This window comes from Trachemys scripta, chromosome 15, assembly GCF_013100865.1.
Source record: "Trachemys scripta elegans isolate TJP31775 chromosome 15, CAS_Tse_1.0, whole genome shotgun sequence".
Lineage (NCBI taxonomy): Eukaryota > Metazoa > Chordata > Testudines > Emydidae > Trachemys > Trachemys scripta.
Genome location: NC_048312.1, coordinates 17,232,595 through 17,258,881, shown reverse-complemented (window position 1 = coordinate 17,258,881; position 26,287 = coordinate 17,232,595). Strand labels below are relative to the sequence as shown.

At 41.5% G+C, this 26,287-nt stretch overlaps 1 protein-coding gene across 1 annotated transcript in view; it reads left to right on the top strand.

Moving 5' to 3' along the window:
- Positions 1 to 26,287, top strand: part of LOC117887912 (septin-2) — a 61,388-nt gene that overhangs the window by 31,848 nt on the left and 3,253 nt on the right. Inside the window, exons 10-12 of the mRNA XM_034790693.1 lie at positions 2,061 to 2,144; positions 3,361 to 3,418; positions 15,816 to 15,909. Of these exons, the coding sequence (XP_034646584.1) occupies positions 2,061 to 2,144; positions 3,361 to 3,418; positions 15,816 to 15,884 (211 nt within the window). The 3' untranslated portion in view covers positions 15,885 to 15,909. The remainder of the gene's footprint in view (positions 1 to 2,060; positions 2,145 to 3,360; positions 3,419 to 15,815; positions 15,910 to 26,287) is intronic.

Here is a 26,287-nt window from a genome sequence, read left to right as displayed (position 1 = left end):
CTTTTGCTTTCTCTATTTTTGGACACATTTGCCCATAGGAAGGAAAAATGATGTACAAAAATGCAGCCTATACATTTAACTATGTTATTATTACAACTAAGGATATGTGATAGACTTCTTTGCCTCTTACTTACCTGTGGTGGGTTTTTTTAAAAAATGCTGTTTGTATTAACTTGAAGAGTTGATCAGTTATCTGTAGCATCCTTGCTTGGGCCTAATTAAGCTACTAGTAAAATTTGGAGCATAAAGAAAATTTTCCACAGGTCAAAAAGGCTTAGCTGAGGGGTGAAAACATTATCTACTACCATGGAGTTTGTCTACTTAGACGGACGTTTCACTTTTTTGCTTATTTCCATGCGGTGTAGTTTAATGATGTTCTGAGATGTTCATTGGCATCTTTCTAATACCTAAAGATTCCTGTAGCAGACGTGGACCACTGTCCTGCACATGGCTCCTTGGGTGTGCAAGTGTCCACCTGTGCAGAAGAGCTAGTGGGATTGATGCCTAAGGGCCTCCAGGCTTTACCTTAATACAAATTACAAATACTAATCATAGCCCATGACAGCGTGTTTGGATTTATCATTATTAATGTTATTTTATAAAGGAATTGTTGCATCTATTTAATTCAAATAGCATAATAATAGTATAACTACCCCCTCACCTCACTCCATGAATTATGTCCCCAAATGCTTTTTCATAGAGAGTCTATTTAATCATATTGTAACAGATACTTATGGGGCTACGGTCAATCCAAATTCATATTGGACATAACTAACAGTCTCTGCTCAGTGGAGGTCCAGTAATGGAATTGCACAGGGCTATTGAAGGTATAGATTAAGTTGCCTTGGCATAGCTGCATATAAGGGGTAGCTTGCACATCACTTGCACTAGACATGTCTGAGGCCAGTGTTGTTCTTCCCTTGCTTTCAGTGCTAAATTTGGTCAGAAAGCTTTTAAAAGTGTTTATTGCCTTCAGTGAAAGAGTGGTCTACAGTTTGACTGACAGACTGACAACTATTGTTACAACTTTGTGATGAATGATGGCAGTGTGCTTTAAAATTAACCTGTTACAACTTCTGTCTTGTTTGGTAGCACTTACTTAGGAGTTTACTCATGGAGAATCATTCTCTCCTTTCTTCCAGTTCACTGATCTGTACTGCTGTGCTCAGTTTACTTCCACACCCTCAAAAAATCCACCCTTGTTTGTTGTGATTCACACTGTATAGTGTTCACTGGTACCGCTCTGTCTTTTTATATCCCTCATGCACTGATGGGTCAGAGTGTAACTTGTAAGTTTGAGGGTTTCTTTTAAGTAGTGTTGCAGCAGAAAGACTAAATTTTTCTCATTGATTTGTATTTTTAAAATACACTAAAGATAGAGGTCAGGATAGACTAATTCTTAAGCCCTGACAATCTAGAAAGTGCCATTAAATACAATAAACCCGATTTATGAATATACCTTGTATGTATAATTTAGCTATGTAACTTTTTTAAATGAAAGGTTATTATGGTAATGTTCTGTTACTGGAAATTCAGTTTCAGTGTAGATTTCTGGTGTAATAAGTAGAGCCTCTGCTAGTCAGAGATCACCCTCTGGTGGTCAGCTTTGATGTATGTTCTTATGAGAGTTGAAAGTTCTTGGATATTGAAATGCTAAGGAGCTCTACCTAGTCTGAAGTTATAAACTGTATTTTAGGACATAGTTTCTAAAATATCTCTTGAATACTAAATATAATGCAAAGGCAAGGCTTACTACAATTTGGAGATTACTGCAAACAACTCCTCTGAAGTAGTGGACAATGATGGAAAGCAGAATTTTACCTGTTTTTTGGAGGTAATTTTCAGGAAAAGAGAAACTTAAGCCCCATTTAAAAAAAAAAAAAATGTGGTGTGGGTATTAATGTTCCAGTTAACTCTGTGGGTTGAGGACATGGCCTTTGTTTCCATGTAGGATTTAGTCCCAAATAAATATAGTGATTTTTGTAATAGAAACCATGCATTGAAGAGGGTGATTAACGCTTCAGAAAAAATGTAAAATATTTACCCTTTACCTGTTCCAGAACACACATGCAGGACCTGCAGGAAGTGACCCAAGATTTGCACTATGAGAACTTCAGGTCGGAGAGATTAAAACGCACTGGCAAGTGAGTATGAGCTCCTTTGGGCTTTGCTTCAGTTGATTCTGTCATTTTTCACTTGTGCCATTGGACAGATTCTCTTTCCCTGCCATCTTCTCCCATTAGCTCACCCTTTCTTCTCTGAGATGCAGCACTGAAATGCACCGTTAGAGAATTTCTGGAAATAACTTTAACAGGGATCAGTTAATAAAGAATGATAGCTAGGTAATACCACAACTACGAATTACTTGCTTGGTTGGTCCTGTTTGCATACCCTTTCTCCTTCCTCCTCCCCTCATTCTTAACCTAAAAATGCATAGAGACGCAGTGGATAGTAAATATAGCGGGGTTTCCCCCCCTTTAATAGTCCTTACAAAAATAATAAGCTTAAGGAACTGGGTTATTAAATGTAGACCCAGCCTGTGATGCTCAGGATGGATGGTGTTTTTAAGTGCAAGACTGACACATTGGCCAAGGGTTTTGTGGAATATATTTTCTTTAAGCTTTCTATTTTACTTTGCCTTATTCAGTAATAATTGGATATACAGCTAGATAGACATGCTTAGCTTGAATAGACTTCCTTTCCACTTCTCCTTATTTCAGTTTAGCGTGTTTCATTACTGTTCTATAATTAAACCCATTTGATATCACTTCCTTTATTCTTCATAAATGTTTGTGCCCTTCATAAACTTTGTTTCTTTCTAGTATGAGGAACATATCTGTTGGTGTTGCATCTTCCTGATGACAGACAACATAGTCCTCTCCCTGCTTTACTTTGAAATGCTTATTAATTACTCAAACATTTATTTTTAAAAAGAAAGAAAACAGACATCATTGTATCTATGCCATAGCTTTGTTTTATTACTGCAGTGGTACCATGGAGGGATGGCAAAGAAAATGTCTCAATTGCAGTAAATAAAAGAATAAGGCATGAGGGTGCAGGAAAGATCTTGTATGAAACAGAAGGAGAAAGAGAAGATGGGAGCGAGAAAATTAGTTGGGAAGAAAGTTGAAGGAGCTGGACAATATAATGTGTTGCTTAGTATAGTTTCTTAAAGCAACAAGTCTTCCTCATCCACTCCCTTGTAAGAAAGCATGCAGTCAATCTTGTTATTTCTGTATGGCCCAAACTGTGAACCTTGAATCCATTCTCAGAGACTGTATGTACTTTTTCTCTTCCATGTCTGTCTTATACTTTCCTTTTTCATGCCTATACTGTACGATGTGTGTTTGTGTTTGGTAGGCCTGTTGAAGAAGAAGTTGTAGACAAGGATAGAATCCTCCAGCAGAAAGAGGCTGAGGTAAGGATACATTGTAATAAATTTCTCTTTTTTGATTCGTTACAAAACCTGTAATTAAATGATACATGTATCCATTTCTGTATGATATATCAGTAGAGATCTCACAATGAATCTCTTCTTTCCTACTGTAGGAAAAATTAGTATTTGTGTAGAACTTCCAGTGTGCAGTAAAACAGTGAAATAAAGTAAAAGTGAATATTTAGACTGGCTGCAGAATAGTTTTCTCTCCCGATTTCTGCACTTCAGGTCACCTAACGGTCATGGGCAAAAAAATTTAAGGGTTTAGTTTTCAAGAATGTGGGGACCTAAATTGTACATGCAAATTAATTGCATTTTGCGCATTTACTTGTATGTTGTGTGTGCTGTATGCACAATTCCTTGCTTGCAGGCGCATATCTTGCATTTGCAACTGAAGTGTTTATTTTCTTAAAATATGATCCCTGCTTTTCGGTTAAACACTCAGGCCTGGTCTACACTTGGGGGGTGGGGTGGGGAGGAGGAATCGATCTAAGTTATGCAACTTCAGCTATGTGAATAACGTAGCTGAAGTCAACGTTCATAGGTCAACTTACCGTGGTGTCTTCACCGCGGTGAGTCGACTGCTACCACTCTCCCGTCGACTCTGCCTGCGCCTCTCACGGCAGTGGAGTACAAGAGTCGATGGGAGAGCGCTCTGGGGTCGATATATCATGTCTAGACTATACGTGATAAATCGATCCCCGTTGGATCGATCGCTGCCTGCCGATCCGGTGGGTAGTGTAGACATACCCTCAGACTCATTTACTTGTGATAGCTCTCTTTGTTTCTTTAAAATAAGACCTCGGGATAGATAGTTCACAGCTATTCTAAATGAGATGCATGTTATCCCAGGGTATGTGGTCTGTACGAACATATTTAAAATAAATGCACCCCTTCTACCTTCTGTAATGCTGACTGCAGTGACTTGAGAACATGAGTACCAACCTCAGGGCAGAATGTTAGGAACCATAGCACAACCCCAACTTGGCTATGAATTCTATACTTAGATTTCACTAACCAATTATTAAGGGTAAGCTCTTCAGGCACTATAATAACCTAAACATGGAATATGCAATGTTGTTGTAACCATGTTAGTCCCAGGATATGATATGAGACAAGGTGGGTGAGGTAATATCTTTTATTGGACCAATTTCTGTTGGTGAGAGAGATGAGCTTTAACAGAGCTCTTTTTCAAGCTCAAAAGCTTGTCTCTCTCACCAACAGAAGTTGGTCCAATAAAAAATATTACCTCATGCACTTCGTCTCTCTAAACATGGAGTCTCACAGTCTCCTTGGGTACTCCAGTTTGTCTTGCCACCCAGGTGAGCATACCCTTGTGATAGCTGGTTCCTTACACCGAGGAACACATCAATATTCTGGTTACTTTCAGGTTACTCCCAGTCCCAAAGGACCAGACTCTTGTTCCAGGTCAGTTGCACCTTAGATCTCAGACCAAAGACAACTCTTGTGGGCAATCCTATAATAAACTATATAAATAGTTATTAAATAGGAAAAGGAAATTAGTTATTTGCAAGGGTAAAGCAGGTAAATGTTAGTACACAAATGACGTATAATCTTAAATTTCATAAGGTGATACAGAGTTTATGGATAATAAAAGCTTCTATGTCCTTTAGGGCTTACCCAATAAAGCAGCTGGGGATCTCTTGCTTATGCCTAGAAAAAACGTGCCCTCTGGAGCTCAGGCAGCATAGAGATAGCAAGTTCCTTTTGTTGGGGGGTTTTATCCCCCTCTTGCCATGTACTCTGACCTGCAAACTCAGCTGATGGGAAGAATCCACTTACATGACTCAGCTTCATGGGAGGCAGCGCAACAAATGTCTTTTGTCCCCTTTAACGTCCCACAATAGTCTGTCTGGTGCCGATGAACCTTTCCTGCTGGGAAGGACATAATTTCTTCTGTTGAATTCTCCTGTCTGGTGATTTACACAGTAACAGAGGCTTACAATACAACCACTCAAATATTACTTTACAATATGGGATACAGATGTTATAAATGAGATTAAATGCATGCAGCAACTCACAAGCATTCAATAAAATCTGAATACTAAACACAATAATTCTAATTCTAATACCTATTTTAACAATATGAATATGTAAGTGGCCAGACTGATTCCAGCTATGTATTTGTCAGTGTTCAATTGAGACAAAGGGACCTTGGCATAAGCAGGCACCTGGTCTTGCCAGTGTCGCACCTGGTTGTTTCACATAGAAGAATATTATTGATCTTCCATTATAATCTAAAAATCATTTCTAAAAGGAAGTGCAGGAGAAAAGACCATCTGCCAAGGCTTAGCAACTCTGAGGAAAGATGGAGACACCTACTTTACCTGAGCACACCTGGACGAGTCAGGCAAAGTGTTATGTAGGCTGTACCCATCAGTTTCCATACTCCTAGAGTTTGGTGTCTGACCCCTTACTTTTATGTCTTCCATTTTTACTCTTCTTAAGCTTGACCTAAAAAAATCACCCAGGCAACTATATTTTTGTTATTTTCTTTTGTTCCAGTCACTTCAGAGAATGAGTGTGTTGAATCAGTAATTTTTGTTTTGGTGTGAATTGATGTTTATTTAGGTCTTAAAATGTCCAGCATATAGATGTAGCATTGAATCAGAACTCTTGACACCAGAGTCTGTTGGCACAGTATTTAAGTTCAAGTACTACAGCCATATAATTGGTCATATTATTGGGACATGGAGGTGTTTCGTTATCAATCTTTCAGAGAGCAGCACTCATTTACTCAATGTAGTTTGGCCCCAAGTCAGTGTGTGAATGGAAGAAAGCCATGATTAAAAGGGGCAGAGCTAATAGAGTGGAGGCGGGCAAACTTTTTGGCCTGAGGGCCGCATCGGGTTTCATAAATTGTATGGAGGGCCAGTTAGAGGAGGGGGTCGTGGCCCGGCCCCCACCTACTAGCTGCCTCCCCCACCCCGGGACTCCTGCCACATCCAACCCACCCTGTTCCCTGACGGCCCCTCTGGGAATCATAGAATATCAGGGTTGGAAGGGACCTCAGGAGGTCATCTAGTCCAACCTGCTGCTCAAAGCAGGACCAATCCCCAGGGACCCCTGCACCATCCACATAACCCTGCTCCCTGTCCCCTGACTGCCCCTGGACCCTCGCTACCCCATCCAACCCCTCCTCTCATTCCTGATGGCCCCCCTGGGACTCCTGCCCCATCCAACTACCTCTTTTCCCTGTCCCCTGACTGCCCCCTGCTGTCCCATCCAACCCCTCCTCCTTCCTGACTGCCCCCCCGGAACCCCTGCCCCCATTCAACCCCATGTTTTCCCCCTGACCACCATCCACATCCCCGCCCCTGACCACCACCCCGAACTCCCGTGCCCTCTATCCAACCCCCCTCTGCTCCCTGCCCCCTTACCGGGCTGCCTGGAGCACCGGTGGCTGGCAGTGCTAGAGCCGGGCCACACTGCCGCCGGTGCCACCACGCAGCACAGACCACCGGGTCAGACCAGGCTCTGCAGCTGCGCTGCCCCAGGAGCTCTCAACCACGCTGCCCAGAGCATTGCGCCGGCGGCGAAGCGAGTGAGCTGAGGCTGTGGGCGAGGGGGAACAGCGAGGGAGGTGCTGGGGGCGAGCCTCCCGGGCCAGGAGCTCGGGGACCAGGCAGGCCGGTCCCGTGGGCCGGATGTGGCCCACGGGCCAGTTTGCCCACCCCTGTAATAGAGACTAGTTTCAGGCCAGATTAAAGATAGCAACCCTATAAGTGGTTGGATGCATATTTCTGCTTCCAAAGGTAGTCTCAGGATTTCTACATCCAGCCAGAAGTCCATGAAATGCTAATATTTCAGTCTCCATGTTTCCATATTTCTTTGTAGCATGTCTGTTAAGACCGAATCCTGCTACCTGCCTTACTGTCTTCTCTGGCTGCTTAAAAACTTCCTTTTTGGGGAAATCCCCCATGGTTCCACTACCAATAATGGTGGCGGTAGTGGGAACACTGCTGAAGATAGGACTCCAATGTTTTTTCCACAATGATGTTTCAGTATGGTGGGAAAAACATCATTATAAACCTGTGTTCTTTCAGTGCTAGCACTTTCATTGGTGGAGCTGCATTAGTGATGGTGAAATTTCTCCAAGAACAATGTACATAAATGAACTGCATCCTGTTTACTGATTACCAGACTAAGGAACAATAGGCTAACATGGTGATTGCTTTGAAAATATCAAGAACGTTTTTTGGCAGTGTTTTTCCTATTACATTTAGAGATTTAGATTTAGAGAGAGGTTATGTGACTAGTATTTCTACTTATTTGCATGTATGTATGTGGCCAAAGAGATGATGAAGACTTTGAAGTTCTTGGAGGACAATCTCTAAAAGTTCTCAATGGCACTAATAACCTCTACATAACTACTGTTAAGATTGAGAAGGATTAGGTTGAAACTTTAAATCTTCCCCCCCCCCCCGCCCTCCTCAACTTCTACTGTCTGCTGTCCCTTAAAACAGTGGTTTTCAAACTGCGGGTTGTGACCCAGTACTGGGTCGCGGAATGTAAGGCACTGGGTTGTGGCAGCTCTGGTCAGCACCGCTGACTGGGCTGTTAAAAGTCCGTAGGTGGTGCTGCCCGGTTAAGGCAGGCTAGTCCCTAGCTGTTCTGACACTGTGCTGCGCCTCGGAAGCAGCCACCTGCAGGTCCGGCTCTTAGGCAGGGGGCCATGGGGCTCTGTGAGCTGCCTCCGCCCTGAGCACCGGCTCCCCACTCCCATTGGCTGGAAACCGGCCAATGGCAGCTGGGCGGGGGGGTGCCTTTGGGCCAGAGCCACATGGAGCTGCTTCCGGGCCTCTGCCTAGGAGCCGGACCTGCTGCTGGCCGCTTCCGGGGCGCAGCGTGGTCTGCAGTGCCAGGACAGGGAGGAAGCATGCCTTAGCACCCCCGCTACGCCACTGACCGGGAGCCCCCTGAGGTAAACCTGTGCCCCAAATCCCCTGCCCCAGCCCTGAGCTCCCCCAAACCCAGAGCGCCTTCCTGCACCCCAAACGCCTCATCCCCGGCCCCACCCCAGAGCCTGCACCCCCAGCCCAGAGCCCTGACCCCCTCCTGCACCCCAACCCCGTGCCCCAGCCCTGAGCTGCCACAAACCTGGAGTCCCCTCCTGTACCCCAAACCCCTCATCCCTGGACCCACCCCGGAGCCCTCACCCCCAGACCTTAACCCTCTGCCCCAGCCCTCCCACACCCCAAACCTCTCATCCCCAGCTCCGTTGGGCGCAGGCATCAACAATTTTCTTCAACTGGGTTGCCGGAAAAAAAGTTTGAAACCCACTGCCTTAAAAGATCAAGAGGCTTTGCTGAGTCTTCTGTAGATAAGCTGGTATGAAATCTCTTCATCGCCAAGGCACTCTGAGGTTCAGGTTGGGGAGGACTGTGCAGAGAAAGAGGTGCAGAGGAAATGGGCTTACATTCCTTGGCCTTTGCTGAGAAAACAAACAGCCATTTCCCCTTCTGTTTTGCATTCCGAACAGTAACGGTGCTTGAAGTTCTATTTACAGTTCTGCAAGGTTTACATAACCCCAGAGGGAATGAAGGTTTGGGGATATGCCAGGATCACCATTATCAAGGCATGATTTCTGCTAAATACTGATCCTTTATTATATTAAGACATGTTCCTCCGCTAATCAGAGTCATTAATCTCTAACATAGATTCTTCAGCCAAATTACAAGACCATTTTTGACAAGTATAGATTTAATTTTGCTTTTCTGCAGACAGATAAGTTGTTTTTTCTGTCAGTCTCCAAGTGTAAATGCCCTGGTTTTATAAGGGAAGGGAGTGGAGAGAAGAAAGTAATGGTGTTTATTCTCCTTTCTGTAAATATATTACAGTACAAATTATTTGTTGTGACTTTTGCTATTAACAGTCCCAGTAGCTTTTCCAGTAAAAGTGTGGTGGAGACTACTTGGAACAACTTACCCTGTTATGTCACATTCTGAAATGCTTCCTTTGTTAATGAGAATGAGAAGCATAAAGGATAAAACTTTCAGAAATATCTGTGGCACTTTTGCAAATGACACTTAGGTCCTGCTCATTGAGGCATCAGGGGGCATGGATTCTATCCCTAGCTCATCATAAGACTGTAGGCAGTTCACTTTGCTTCTCTCTACCTTAGGTTTCCCAGCTGTCAAATAACAGACAGTATTTTTTCAACGGCTTTTGAGATCTTTAGGTGAAAGATGGTATGGTAATGTAAATTACTTATTCTAAGTCATGCTGGCCTGCAATAAATTAAATACCCTGTAATACTTAACACTCACAATTGGATTAGTTCTTCTTTGTTTTCCCCTGTTGGCCTCGCCTAGCTTTCTGATTTGTCTCTTTTCCTTGATCTCCCAGTGTGTCATCAGTTAATAGGGTTACAGTGTGAGAAATACACCACAAAGTGGCAGTCTTCTCCATTTGCTTGGCCCCATTCTGGCAGACATCCCAGTGCCTGATAACTCTATATAAACTCATTTTACTATGTTTATATATTCAGTAAGATGCAAGTATTTTGTGAAGTATTTAATGTTTGCATGAAAAGGCTAACATGACAGTTGATGAAGGGTCTAAAGACCATAGATAAAAGTATCCTTAAAGTGTGATACCCTTTTCTTTGGTAAGTTATAGTCCTTCTGCAATGGTAAGACGGTGTAGTACTTAAATTCAGTCTTACACTTCCCTCTGTGGAGTGAAATAGCTTTTATCCTTGGAGAACAGAATGAAAAGAAAACCATCAGGGGAAAAAACCCTGATTAGCAGTGCCAGTCCTGTGGAGAATAGAATTATGATGTTGACATAATCTTTAAACAATGTATTTTGCCTTTTAAAAAGTTACTTGTTGAAACCAGTTTAACATATGTGTGTAGCCTTCAGTCATAGTTCCAAGTAAGAAATGGTACTCGCTGCCCATAAAGTGCAGTGGCTGTGAACACAAAGACTTCACTTGTTTTATAAATGTAGTATTTATAATGCCAGAGAGTCCCATAAAACAAAACATTTCTCTTGATGGAAATCCTTTTTTGCAATATAATCATTTGACTGGAGCATATTTTTCTTGGCCTTACTTAACAGGATTAGTTGCACTCTTTGGTATTGAAGGTATTTTTAACAAACACAGCGAATATCGTGGGAACATCTTGAAGTTACTGAAGGTCTACAGCCTTAAGTTCTATTTCTTCATATTATTTTCTTCCTACAATCCTCTTCTGATCTGAATTTTATTGTTAAGAGGGGCCTGACTATTTGTTTGAAAAATGAACTGTCTTACTGGAAAGTGAACAATTGTTGAGTTCTTCCCATTCCTTTTTCTCTCCCATCTGTGGGGCCGTTGCCTAAGCATTACTCAAGCAGGAGTCTGCACTGTGCAAGGCTCTGGCTGGTTTTGTGTTCTAGCCAAAACATGCAGTAATGGGAATAATCAACCATGTAATACAAAGTTGTATCAATGTCTATACACTCTTAACTCTCATGTGAAATGTCTGATTCCTCTCCATGTTGTTGTTACACCGCCATCGAGAATAATGTGACACTTTGAGCTAAATTCAGCCCTAGTGTCAGGAGCTCTGTCTCCAGTCAAGTAGATGGAGTTTACACTAAGGCTAAGTTTGGTCCTTTGACTTCTGCTTTATGGGCATTGTCAGGAATTGTGTTTCTAGAGGATTTCCAAACATGTTCCTCTTTTTGCCTTTTTTTGCCCTTGACTTGCCTCTCCTCTTTGAGGTTTGGTGTTACAGCATCCGTTCGTCTCTTGGGGGTGAATGCGTGCTCCCTGCATAGCACGGCAATGCTGCTTCTGCATCAGCAAGAGATCTGCTGCAGAGTCAAATGAGATCAGAGTATGCTGCCTCCATGATGCTCTCACTCTATGCCAAGACAGGGAGGAACAGACTAGATATGAAGCTTGAACTGTGGTGTCTTGAGTGCTTTCACCTTGAAGCAACAGGAAGAAAAGCGTGTGTTGTATACACAATACACTGATAGCTCATTTCTTTTCATTCTTGCGAGGAGAGGGAAAGTAAGTCCACTTAAAACTGTAACATTCAGGAGTGGTTTTTTCATTTTCTCCTCACTCATAAAGATAAACGGCGTAAGAGAGTGAGCATCACTTATTTGTGTATAACATAGGTCAGCTCATTCTCCCTGAATCTTGTATGCTGTGTCATTGCTAAATTAATGGATTGAAATGATCTTGTCAGCTTCCAGATAGTGGTGCAAATGGATATCACCCTCTCCCGTGACTGCAACCTGCCTGAAAGGGTGTGTTAAATGTAATCTCCTGTCCATTACGAGCTAACATAAAACCTGCCTTTATATAATCAATCATTTAAAAAAAAAAATTATGCCTGGAAGAAACTATTTGCTACATCTCTGCAATCTTTTTTCCCCTAATGCAGCTATCCTAGAGATGAGGAATAATATGAATTGTTGGTAACTTGGAGTCATTATCGGATTTTGGAAAGCGATCATTATATGTAAATATAACTCTGGTTTAGTTAACAGAAAAGTCTTCTTGAGCTGTATTTTCATACTGAAAAATATCCTTATATATGGAGCTCTTCATCAGGAGTATAATAATATTTAGGAGCGTTTCAAGCAATAATTAACATACACAACTGTTTTCTCATATGTTGCTACCATTCTATTCTATTAACCAAGCTGTCTGTTCCCCACATACTATATACCCTTGCTCCTGTCCTTCCACACTCTTTCCTCCCCTCACCCCCCCAGTGTAGTTCAGCTATTAGATCTCTTTTCAGTGAGTATTTATACAGCCATATTTCAGGTCTCGATATCCATCAGTGCCCCATTAAAATATTGTATGTTCTTCATGCAGAAAGTGCTATAGTACATCAGATACTTGTCATTTTGGCTAGAGTCTGGAGCTTTTGCAGTTAGGAGGAATCTTTTCTACCATAGTCTCAGAAAAGGAAGTTAGTCTGCAGACCAAGAAGCAGCTCTCCAAGAAGAGCAGAGCTGTGCTTTCTAAATATGGTTGCACTGGCTGCATTTGGTGGTGTCTTACCCTTATTTTGGTTTTTGGCCAGTTTGTTTCAGCAAAAGGAAATTGTGCACTTATCTTCAGTAGCTTCATACTATACTAACTGGTGTAGGAAGCACAACTATATGATTAACTTAATGGGCATTGCATGCCAAGGAAGCTCCTATTGTTAACGTGGCTTTGCAATCTTGCCATTAGTTAATCTATGCATCTATATCAGGGGTGGCCAGCCTGTGGCTCCAGAGCCACATGAGGCTCTTTAGAAGTTAATATGCAGCTCCTTGTATAGGCACCGACTCCGGGGCTGGAGCTCCAGATGCCAACTTTCCAATGTGCCGGGGGGGTGCTCACTGTGCAACCCCTGGCTCTGCCACAGGCCCTGCCCCAACTCAACCCCTTCCCGCCCCCTCCCCTGAGCTTGCAGTGCTCTCACTCCTCTCCCCGCCCCAGAGCCTCCTGCACCCCACGAAACAGCTGATCAGGAGGTGCGGTGAGGGAGGGGGAGGTGCTGATTGGTGGGGCTGCCGGTGGGTGGGAGGTGCTGGAAACGAGGTTGGGAAGCTGATGGCGGGGGCTGCTGACATATTACTGTGGCTCTTTGGCAATGTACATTGGTAAATTCTGGCTCCTTCTCAGACTCAGGTTGCCCACCCCTGATTTTTATATAGTATGTGGGGTAGCACCTCATAGCTAGAAAATGCAAAACTGTACTTAATCTCTAGATCTCAAAATATTTTATGAAAATGTGTGAGGAAAATCCTTCTCTTAGGGAAACTGAGACAAAAGAGGTTAAGTGATTTTATATCTTTGGAAGAACTTTAAAAAACAAAAATTATTTTCTGTGCTGAGCCTTGGCATGCCAAATCTCTCACCATTGTTATACTGCCTTACTCGTGCTGGCAAGGTTCTGGGGTGAATGAGAAGGAATCATCTGCTTTGTGAGGTTTATGTAGTAATATAGAGTGTGTGTCTTCAAAGGCTTTGTTTTGAGGCCTTGGGTTGGGGGAGGAGTGTAGTTTGGTTCAATTAATCTTTAAGCATTTTGTCTTCCCTTTTCTACCAACTCTTTTGGGTTTTTATTTTTTTATAGTGGCTACTTCTCTCTCATCCATTAGGCTCATCCCAATTTTAATTGTCATTCAGGTTCTATAGCACCCAGGTACATAATGATAGACGTTATGTATAAACCCCCTCACCTCCCCCCCCAAACCTCCAGCTGCTGATGTTACTGTAAAGACAGCAGTAAAGATTTAGGACTATTTGTGCTAACTTGCATGTGCCCACCTCTATTGGTGTTGATGGCTTCAAGCAAATACAGCTGGCAAAACCAAAATAAAATTAACATACCCAATTAAATATTTGTTTATTTAAGAAAAAAGTAACTCATAAATCATGTTTTTCACAACAGGTTGGTGGTAACACTGTATTTTTAGCATTTTCTTGACTCATCTGTGAGAATCTCTGATCAAAGGTGTATACACGTGTGAAGTATTATTACAGTTCTAAATGTTTGACTAGGTGATGTAGGTAGATGTGAGATATATTCACCTATTACAGAATTTCATCATTGACTTTACATTTCTTCTCATTTCACATACGAATCTGCGTTAACGCTGTACAGTTCAGATGGGAAACTCCTTTTCTCAGGTTACATCAGCTATTCAATTTCTTTCCCTGTTCCCCTGCCCCTATCTAAGGTCAGACAAAATAAAGTAATGTGTCTCTGGAACTGTAGCTCTTTTCTGATCTGGTTACCTGCTTTGTGTAGACAAATAGAATCAATTATTGCTCACCCACTTGAGCCTCAGCATTTGGGGTTATTTATAGAGCCTCCCACGTATGATTCACTCATTCTTGTAAAATAACTGTTCTCCGTAATGTTTTGCTTTTGTATTCATGCTAGACATTTTTTAATGTTTCATTTTTTTCAGACTGCATTACATTATTTTAAATTAAAATATGATTAATAACCAATGCAACATTTTTTTTAACATTATCCCTTAATTTTGTAACTATAACATTCCTACAAAGTAATCAGTAAAGAACAAAAGCATGACTCCTTTTTGGGGAGGGAGAGATGGTTAGAACACAACTTTCTTTTCTTTCCCACAAAATAAATTAAACCCATATTCTCAGACTAGTGTTCTTAAATGAAAATAGTATCTGGCGACAGTGCATTATAATTGTTGCCATTGTTTAATGGAACATTGGTGTTCTGCCTACCATAGCAACAAATAAGACTACTGCTCTAAAACCTAATTTGTTTGGTTTATAAGCACTATGTGGCTTCAAATTTACAATAAATCTATGTACAACTTAGATGAAAATTGTAGAAAGCCTGATTTTTTTCAAAATTATAAGAGCACAAAATGCATATACAATTGTGTGCCCCATTTGTATGTGCATTTTTCATTACTGCATATGCAAATATGCAACTGGCCATTTGTGAATTCAGATAGCAGATTTGTGAGTATAGTTGTAATTGTATGCACATTTTTGAAAATCAGGCTCATAATGTCTGTTCTGTAGCCTTTTATTAAATTTCATGTTCAAAAGAAAAATAAACATGATTTAAAAAGAAATTATCTTACATAATAGATTGCCAACTTGCTTTCTCATGGGATAGAAATTACGAATCAGTGTCTTTAAAAAAATGAAAACACTCAAAACAAATTATAGTTATTTCCAAGAAAATGTTGAACACTTAAAATTAAAACATTGTTGGCTAATATGTCTAGACTTTACTTTTCTTTCTCTTTAGATTTAATTGAGCATCTTTTTATTTTGCTCTTGAAACAGTCTCTTCAATTGGGTTGGCTAGTGCTCCTCAAATTTTGGGGCGTTATCCAGTTAATCAAACCAAACAAACTTCAAAATCACCATTGACTTTCTGGCATTAAGGGCTAAGTACTTGTGTTGGAACAAACAAAGCTGCTTTACCAGAAATGCCCCTTTGTACACAAAAAGGAAAGGAAGGTGTTTTCCTCTATTTTGTAATGTCTGTGTGCTAATTTCCAAGTCTGTGAATGTGCTTCTGAAAGATCTTGGTTTCCACACTCTCATGGTCAAGATTCTTGTGTAGCTTACTGACTTGAAATGTGTGTCTGATATGATCCTGACTTAACACACTGGGCCAAAAGGATCTTTGACAGGGATACATCAGTAAGAAATGGCCCATGTAATTAAACACTAAATTGTAAATATAGGGTGGGGAAAAAAACTGGGTCCCTTTCTCCACCAAGGAAGGAAAGGATTCACAACTTCCTGTATATCTGGGTATTTTTCCCATTGGATTCAAGGAGAGAATGAGTCTTAGCTGTCCAAAGTCTGTGTGTAAAAGGTAGTGTTTTCTTTTTGTCTTCACAGCTGCGTCGCATGCAGGAAATGATTGCACAGATGCAAGCCCAGATGAGGATGAAGCCTGGGGATGAGTGAGATGCTGAACGTGTGGCTGTACAAGGTACATTTTTTTGGTTTTATGTAGCTATTATCCTCTTGGTTAAAATACTGTACCATGCGTCATTGATTTGCTAGAAAGTGAAATCTTTGGTAACTTCCTCACAATGACTTTAGTAAACACCGGGCTTTAGATTTGCCTTTACAAGGAGTCTGTTTTTACAGCTCCTGGCACATCATGGGTTTTCTCAGAAACAAATGAATAACCAAGGAAGGGCTTCAGTTACCAAACCGAAGAAGAGGTATAACGGGCAGTTTGGGCTGATATCAATGATTTGCATACTGGTTGTCCAGCTACTTTAGTTAGTCTAGATCATTTAACTTACTGTTTTGGGCTATTATCTATAAGAAACTAAATGGCACACAGCTTCTTTTTCATTTTTGCTGTAAAGAGTGAGTGGTGTCTGTCAGATTGGTCCACTGGACTGCGTAAGTCATTTAGTGGAATCCAGTCATGAATTTTTCTGGGACCCCTCTCCTCTCAGATAGTGGTTTCTGATTCTGATAGTACTGCCTCTGAAACTCCAGTGGTCCTTTCAGCAGTCTGTATATATATATTGTGCTGCCTTTGCCTTCAACTCAAAACTGAATCTTTTCAAGGTGTCAGTAAATGAAGAAAAGTGTGCATATCACTATGAGATTCACTTCTAGATTTGCTAAATATTATACAGAAACCACCCATCAATCACAGCAGAGAATACACAAACTATCCAGCAACTCATTTTATTTGAGAGCCTTTGCTACTTGCTCTAGAAGGCTGGTATGTGAATTAGATTTGCTTCTTGACTGACCTGATCCCTTCACCTGTTACATCCCTTCATTGCAATGCCTGCTGGTGTGCACAATAGCCAATAGGAAGGCTTTTTCCCAACCTCAGAGGGCCACAGGTTGTTTCCAGCTCTCTGCTCTATTCTGGTTTCATATATCCATCTTCAGCAGGAGTAGCTGATTTGGCTGCAGTTTGCCCTCCATTCAGGTGGCTGTAGTTTCCTATGGCATTTCCCCCTGCTTGTCTGTCTGATATTATAATTGTTTGAAGTGTTGTAGCCAGGTTGGTCCCAGGATATGAGAGAGACAAGGTAGGTGAGGTAATATCTTTTATTGGACCAGCTTCTGGTCCAATAAAAGATATTACCTCACCTACCTTGTGTCTCAAGTATTATAATGGAAGACTTTATTGAGGTAAGTCAAGATTGCAGACACTTGTGAGTGCATATTACCTTTCAAGAATGTTATTGGCTGATACTTTACCATCACTTTCTGGAGTAAGTAGAGTTAATAACTGTGGTAACTTGCTTATATGGAAAAGTAAGTATAGCCATCATCCTGTATAAGCCGCCTGCTTAATAAACTGACAGTTTTTGCAAAGTGCTAAAGGAAAAAATTGTGGACAAATCACACTTGTTTACTGGATGCATACTTTCTTGATGTCAAAGTCTACATATGGCATATTAGTCCCTGGGGCGAGCATTCAAAACTTGCAAGCGCTCAAGGGAATCACTTTTTTTATTGTAAATCCCCATGTTTTCTTCAGAATGCAGAAAGCATAGTTCTTATATTTTCTTAAATACAAGAATAAAAAATAGAAACATATGAAGAGCCTTGTTCCTGTTGTTTGATACTTCAGTTTAATGCTCCAGTTTTGATTTGCTGGGCTGCTGGAATGTAAAGCCTGAATAAAATGGATTATTTTATCCCTTCTGACCTTGTGACAGCTGCCAACATTCCAGGCCTAAAATAAGGAGATTTTTGTTGCCTTTACTTGAACCTTCACTTTTCCTGTTTACATTTAAAATAAAAAAAAAAAAAAACTAAAACCTTTTTAAAATTAAGCCTTCTAAAGGAGTAAACTTGTCCACTGGGCCCCTATTAAAGAAGACAAAGTTCTACTGGTATATACACCGTATTCCCTGATGAAAGCCATACTAAAAAAAAAAAATCAAACCCAGGTCTTTTTCACCCTGTCACAATTCCAAATTCCCAGCAAATGAAGAAGCCTTCACAGCTGAGAGCAGACTGACCATGTCTCCTAAACTCCATATTAAAATACATAGTCTCAGAATCGAAAGACTAAACGCTAAGGAAATTTCTTGTGGTTGATCATAGTGGTATACAGTAGCAATGACTCACTATTAGTCTTCTGCATACATAGACAGTAGCTGGTAACTTTGTGGGGTTTTTTAAATGTAGTTTGAATCAGAGGTGCTTAGGAGGTCCTAAGAAATTAATGGTACCTCTGTTTTGGTATGTCCAAACCTTTTGACTTTTTTTTTTTATTTAAATGAGCTATTTTCATGGGAAATATTTTAAAAGTACCAGTGCTCATCTTGCAAAAGAACCCAACCCTCGTTGATAATTGCAGATTACATATTTACAGTCACTTATAAAATATCACTATATAAAATCACACTCAAAATCTAGCAAAATTCTTTCCTAATTGTTGCCTGCAAAGCACACATGAACGCTGTGTGCACACAAGAATACCCAAACATTTTACCTTGATCCCAGTGCTCAGACACTGGCCCAGCTATGAAATTCAGTAGCTGAGAGCTGGCAGAATACAATACTCTGAACATTGGTTGTCTAATAATGGGACTAAGTTCCCTTTGGTTCAGAAATCCCATATCCAGCTCTGCCATAAGTAGCTTTTTAAAAATTGGAGCAGGGTTTATCCCAGGTCAAGTTTGCAACCATGGACACATGGGCAAACAAAGGTCTGAACATGATGGCATGTGTCTGCGTACAAAGTTTTTTTGCGTGTGCTTTGCATTACTCACTGAAATACAACCTACCCCAAGTATCTGAATTACTCACAGACCATGCTGTGAACTCTCATATTTCATGTCATTTTCATTTTGATGCAGAATAAAAACCTGAGAACTAGACCATTTCAGTTTCCTTCTATAAATGTCATCCCAGCAATACTTGTAAAATAGATGAGTTATAGGAAACGATAATTTCTAATGAAATATCTGTATAAACTTGCTAGATCTATCCAAAAATATTTGAAAACCACATGTAGGCTGGAAATACTGGGATTGAACACATTTTGAGAAATGGATTTGGCTGAGAAATGCTATGGCTGTGAGGTGCGTGTTATCTATAGGTCTGACCATTTCTTAAGTATCTGTCTAGATAGAGGACTTGTCAAAACCAGATCATCAGTCGTACCAGGTCCTGAATAGAATTTTGATGATTCCTCAGTTTTTCCCTTCAAGATGCTGAGACTATCCTTCCATATGGAACAGTAAATTGTCATAGCTCTGTTGACAATCTGACTAAACCAGACCACTGACATGGGATCCTGTCGTCACTTTGGAGAGGGCACCAGAGCTTAGGCCTCTCCCTCTCCTCAGAGGTTGAACATTCATTTACTCCTCAGGAGTCCTTGCACCAATAATCCCCAGAACAGCCCAGTGTACCTCTAAATGGAACAAAGCGTATCCAAAATTGTTAGAGAATAATTGAAAACAAAGGTGGAGCTACAAAGCTGTGTAACTAGGTCTAAGGTTTCTTATCAGTTGAACAAACTGCTTGTATTCTAGGTGAAGAGCTTGCATCCTGAACTTAGCCATGTCTTGTTCTCTGATTTTGCTGAGTTAATGAATCTCTACAAAGCCAGGCTGTATTGCAGAGGTGGGGAGGGCACTTAACAAACACTAACTGGAAGACTTTTGAAAATATATGGCGTGAAGGGGACATGGAATAGGTGGAGATTATAGACAGGAAAGAATGAACTGTGTAGAGCCTTGAAAGAGGATGGGTAAATAAAGCTTGAGATGGAAGAGTGGAAATCTGTGAAGAGATTGGAAAGGAGAGGATGGTGAAGGAGACATAATCAGCAATGAAAGAGGAAGATGGTCTTGAAAGCAGTGATAACCAACACACGCACATTTCATTATCTGTTCCAGATCTGTGGGAACTGCTTTTTTTCTGCTCCTCTGATGATGATTATAAGGGTCTCAGAGCGAGCATCCCCACCAAATGTGCGTGGGCTGCTTTGTACACATGCCTGCCTGCTGCCTTTTCACTTTCAGCTTTGCTGTTACAGCTATAGTAAATGCCTTCTTGCAGGTTCAGAGGAAGTATGTGTATGTGAGCACCCTCCTACTCACAGAACTGTGCCTAAGTGGTGGTGACAGGCTAATGGATGAGTCAAGGGCAACTGGCCATGAACAAAACAGTTACCCTCATGAGTGTAGTCAAATATACAAAGTATATAAGCTGGCAAAGTATTTTCTCTTAATTTCTGTTACAGTTGGTGTTTGTATGTGAAGTACAGTATGTATAAAATTTTCAAACAAAAATGATTTCCCTTCTAAAATACAGGAAAATATGATGTCACTTGAAGTACAAAAGCTGTCTTCATTCTTATGTTTTGAGGATTTAAGCAAGAGGTTTGGAGTGTGGGAATAATTAACCAAAAACTAAACCAGACTTAGCTTTTTTTGGCAGGTCAGCAGGCACAATGTATGTACACCTCTACCTCGATATAACGCTGTCCTCGGGAGCCAAAAAAATCTTACCGCGTTATTGGTGAAACCGTGTTATATCGAACTTGCTTTGATCCGTCGGAGTGCGCAGCCCCCCACCCCTCCCCGGAGCACGGCTTTACCGCGTTATATCCAAATTCGTGTTATATCAGGTCGTGTTATGTAGGGGTAGAGGTGTATTTGCAAAGTTTCTTCTAATCTGGTAGATTAAAAGGTATACTATCAGAGTTAGTGCCAGTCTCTAAATCTGCCTGTCTCAGATGAATAACTTGTACAAGATGATGAGATTTTTTTAGCTGAAAATGATTGCGATAGGTGGTGGAATTTTTTCCCCTTAAAGCAGATAACTTAGCTCTCTGTCTGTTTCCTCCTTCTCATTCCTGCAGCTCTGGATTGCCGTTATCTTTCACTCCATTGTCCTGGATAGCTTCAGGGTAGTGTTGGAACAAAGGCAATGTAAAATAAATATAGACAGATGGAAATCTAATTAGTAAGACCTACATCTTGTTCCTATAACATCTGTAGAAAACGTTGAAAAGTTTTTAGCATAGCTGGCCATTTCCATGAATGCATAGTGAGTTGTTAATGAAGTTGGATGTTTTGTGTTTACACTCTTCATGTTCCTGACAAGCCTATTACAAAAGAAAGGAAGTAAGTAGCTAGTTCCTAATGGATGAACATGATGATTTTTTAAAAAAATGCTCTGTACTGTCATAGCAACCAGCCTTATAAAGTGGTATTGTCAGATGCCAAATTGATGTGATGAGAAGTGTCATCCGAGGAAGAATGTTGCGTGCTGTAGTTTTTGGCAGCTGAAATGTGAAGCTTAAGGAATGTAAAGCTTAGGCAAATTTTTAGTTTTTGGAACAACCACCTGGCACAGCTTGTGGATGTTTTTCGAGCTAGAATAGATGGGCTGCACCATTCTCCCATTTCTTTGGCTTTTCTAGATTCTGAGTGTCAAATCATCTGTCAGCACCACAGCTTCTGTTCAGTGTGTTGCAGTTTCTCTTGCAGAGGGTAGGCTGCAGCTTAAAACTTTCGTTCTCCCCTAACCAGTAAGAGAAAAGTTGTCACTCTGAAACACTGAACTCTATGCTGGTGGTTCACATTTTCCTTAGAGGCATTGTAGATGGTGGATGGACCTTGTAGCTTACTTGCATAGAAAGGTCTTGTCAGTGATCTTAAAAACTTCAGCCAAGGATATGGCGGCTCAGGTGCTTTCACTAGTTTATAATGCACAGTACCTCATGGTTTTCAAATGAGACAGTGTGATCCAGTGATTGGAGCAGGGTTGGGGTAGGGAACTTCTGTCATTGCCTCACTCTAACGTTGGGCAAATCATTTACCCTCTGTGCCTTATTTTACCCACTGTGCTTACCTGGCCAAGGCTGTTAAGGTTAATGTTTGTAAAACGGTAAACTTCTTGTATGAAAAGGCACTCTCTAAATTGAAAGTGCTATAATTCTTGAAATAGTGCTCTGTTCAGCCCAAATATGGATAGTACCCCATAGCCTGTTATCCATCCAGAATGCCCTGGATTGGTAGATTGTCTCTTGGATGTTGTTAGGAATATAGGCCAAGCACCACTTATCCTTTTTATTCTAATCCTAGTTCTTCAAAAGTCCCCCTTATGGTATGTCTACACAGCAAAGAAAAACCCACAGCTGGCCTGTGCCAGCCTGCTTGGGGTACGGTGATGTTTTATTGCTGTGTAGACTTCTGGGACCTCCAGAGTCCTAGAGTCTGGTTCAGCCCGAGCCCAGAAGTCTACACAGCAATGAAACAGCCCCACAAGCCAAGCCCTGGAAGCCCAAGTTGGCTGGCATGGGCCAGCCATGGGTCTTTCTTTGCTATGTAGACATGCCCTTAGTGGTCTTGGGTGAATCACTTAGCTTCTGTCAATTTTCCCATGGGAGTAATGCAACATCTTGTTACGGTAGTGGTTTTCAAAGCACTGTATATAAAAATTATTCTTCACTAAGTGCTAAGAGAGTCATTTTTGACTGGTGTCTTTCTGCTGGTTCTGTAAAACTTTATTTGGCTTTTAATTCACTCTTTCTGTACGCTGCGTTTCCAGGAATTCAGTGCTTCTTCAGGACCTACTTCTGTTGGGAATTCTGCAACTGCAAAGGGCATTCTACAATTCCCTATGTTACCTTGTGTACCAGGAGTCATACGACTCCAGGACCCCTCGCTCTTCAAAATCCCATTCCTGTCAAATCTTATCTTTCAGATAAGTGCTGTTATGTCGAAACAGTAGAGGTAGAAATGGAAAAACACCGTATGTTACAACCCTAAATGTTATCTGTCTAATGTAGTATTTCATTTTTATTTTTTAAAAAGTAGAGGATTCGATTAACCATTTGGAAAACTTCTGTAGGCTGACTGAAAAGGTTTCTTACTGGTTGGTGGCATAAAACAAAATGCCTAAGACACAACTCTGCAAGACAGGAGGTTTTGAAGTGCTGGACTTAATTCTTTGAGTGAAAATAAGCTCAGCATGATGAGTGAAATGTCTGGAATGATAATGAAAAACGATGGGATAAATTTCCAACAGTGCAGATGCATTCCTATGTAATCATTTCATATGACACACCCTGTATCTCAGCATCAGCTGTTCTGTCAGTTAACACATAAATTAAAGTTGGCTTGGTTCACTAAGTGAAGCCACAGCAGAAAGACTATCCATTGCATCAGATAATTTTTGTGTGTTTCAAAGGCTGATTATTTTATCTTAAACATTGGGTTGTGTTTTTCATTAGTTCCTTTTGGGAAATCTTGACCGTGTGTGTGTGTGTGTGTGTGTGTGTGTGCGCACGCACGCAATATTATAAATTTGAATTAAAAAAACTAGGGCTGTCAAGTGATTAGCAGTGCAATTAATCACGATTATTTTTTTTAAACAATAATAGAATACCATTTATTTAAATATTTTTGGATGTTTTTAACATTTTCAAATATATTGATTTTCAATTATAACACAGAATACAAAATGTACAGTGCTTACTTTATATTTATTTTTATTACAAATATTTGCACTGTAAAAAACAAAAGAAATAGTATTTTTCAATTCACCTAATACAAGTACTGTAGTGCTTTATCATGAAAAGTAGAATTATGTACAAAACCCCCCTGCATTCAACCATAAAACAATGTGAAACTTTAGAGCTACAAGTCCCCACTCAGTCCTACTTCTTGTTCAGCCAATTGCTCAGACAAACAAGTTTGTTTGCATTTTCAGGAGAAAATGCTGCCCACTTCTTGTTTATAATATCATCTGAAAGTGAGAACAGGTGTTCACATGGCACTGTTGTAGCCTGTGAAAACTGGCTAGTGAAATGCCAAGTATGGAAGCAAGTACTTTTTCAGAATTGCAACAAAGTTTTCCTAATACAGCGCATCCTAATACAGAGTCACTGTATGATTAAATCCTAATTCACAACCTTTCAAAAAAAGATGGATCTATCGGTACTACTGCTAATGGCTGAGTGATACGAATGCTGTACTTATACCATAGACTATATGGCATTTGAAGAAAAGCCAGTTTGGGTGTTGAGAGGGAAAGGGCTTTGCTTATAAAAGCACGCTTCTCACCTTTAGGAGTAAAAAGGAAAAAAAAAATCAACAGAAAACTGAACTGTATGTGGGGAAGAATGCCTTCCTAGCTGTCACACACTGTGGTTGTCCCTGAAGGGAATTGTGGGGAGAAATTCTTGATGAACCACATGATATTAGCTCCTAACTTTGCCTTTGGTGAAATATTTCAGGTTGGTTTGTAGGCTCAAACTTTAAAAAGATTCCCTTTCTTAGGGCTGACATCGTGTATAAGCTGTTGTGGCAATACATTCGGAAAATGTCCTAAAAGCTTATTGCCTCACGCTGTAATCTTATCATCTAGCATAACATTCTGGCTATGGCAGCACTTGAATGGGTTACTTCTGAGGGCATTCTGCATCAAAAAATAAATTCAGAGGCCCCTCCTCCCCCCGCCCAAAAAAATAATTATGCACAATATTTTAAAATTCTGCAAATTTTATTTGTCAAATAAATGTGGAGGCTCCAGCATGGTATTGGGGCGCATAGGCCACTGGCTGCACAGAGGTGGGAGATCACTGTGCAGCTCTCTGTCTCCCTCCTCCTCACCCCCCACAGACATGGACTCAGCAGTGAGGCTGCACCCAGCCCTGATACAGCGCAAGGTCCGGGCCTGCCCCAGAAACACCCCAGGGCCCTGCCCCTCCGTGTGGGCAGGCAGGCTCAGCAAGGCAGGATCCAAGTGTGGAGGGGCTTAGTGTGGAGGGATCCAGATGTGGGTTGAGAGGATTGTGTGTGGGGCAATCTGGATGCAGGCGGCTCAGTGCGGGATCCAGGTGCGAGGGGGATCTGGATGCACAGTGGCTTGTTGGGGGGTTCTGGGTGCAATGGTAATGAGACTCTTCAGGGGGTCCAGGTGAAGGTGGTTGGGACTCAGCAGGGGGAGTCTGGGGGGGGATAGAGCTGGCAGGGGGGTCTGGGTATGGGTGGCTCAGTGCTGGGGGCGTGGGGCTCAGCTGGGTGGGGCTCCAGGTGCAGCTGGCTTTGGCTCAGTGGGGTGGGAATCTGGGTGGCTCGTTGTGGTGGTCCAGGTGAAGGGGGAGTGGGGCTCATTGGTGGGGGGTTCTGAGTGCGGGGGGTGTGAGGCTTAGTGGGAGGGTCTGGGTATGAGGGGGACTGGATCTACGGGGATTGGGTGGATGGGGGAGCAGCTCCCTATACAGGGATCCCTCCCTCTGCAGCTGAGGAGCAATGGGTGCAGGAAGCAGGATGCCGGGGGAGGGGGGGAGAGGACGGGTTTGCAGAGCTTCCTGCAGCTGGGGGAGAAATCTCGGGGTGGGTCTGACCCTGCCTCAGATGTCATGCAAGGGAATAGGAAGTCCCGTCCTCCCCAGCCGAGCTGGGACTAGCAGCTGAGCCTTGCGCAGGGTAGGAGCCACCAGCCGGGTCTTCCCCAGTCCCGCCTCCTGCCCCACAGTGATTTACCTCTCTTCCGGCTGCCCTGTGGACCCAGAACATACTGCTGGGAAGGGTCACATGACTGCTCTTGTGACTTCCCTTTGCTTCCCTGTCAGAAAGTCATTTTTTTGTGGGGAAGCAAAGAAATCTGCAGGGGACATAAATTCTGCATGTGCGCAGTGGTGCAGAATTCTCCCAGGAGTAAATGGATTAACCACCAAAAAAGATAAGTAGTTCTTTGCTGATTCCCCAAATGCCTTCTTCCCAAAGTGGCTTCTATATGTTAGAAGCATTTAGTTAGTGTTGCCTTGTGTTGGTGGGTGTGTGCTGTATTTCAGATCAGACTTAAAACCTGGTAATTACAAATCCCATGGAACTTTTGTGAAAAGTTTAGGGGTGTTAACTTGTGTATGGTGGCTAAATTCCAGTCATGAAATGGTAAGTTAATCAGAACATAAGTGTTTGTATGGGCGCACACTAGAGGTTACCAAGCAATCTGCTAGCTAAAATTTGCTAGGTAGTAGGGAGGCTTTGTTTTAATGGCACAATGCTAGAAAAATATAGTGTAACTATATTTAAATAATGATATGAACTTGTGTTGCAGATACAGGTATGAAAGTTATCTATGGACTATTGGGTCAAATTCAGGGAAATATGGTTGACACTATTACTTTTGATAAGTATTGCAAAACTAGTAATATAAATTTATAAAAGGAACGGTGAAGATACAAGTATCAGGGGGTAGCCGTGTTAGTCTGTATCTACAAAAACAACAAGGAGTCTGGTGGCACCTTAAAGACTAACAGATTTATTTGGGCATAAGCTTTTGTGAGTAAAAACCTCACTTCTTCGGATCCCAAGAACAAAATGTAGTTTCTCCATGGGAGAAGGTAG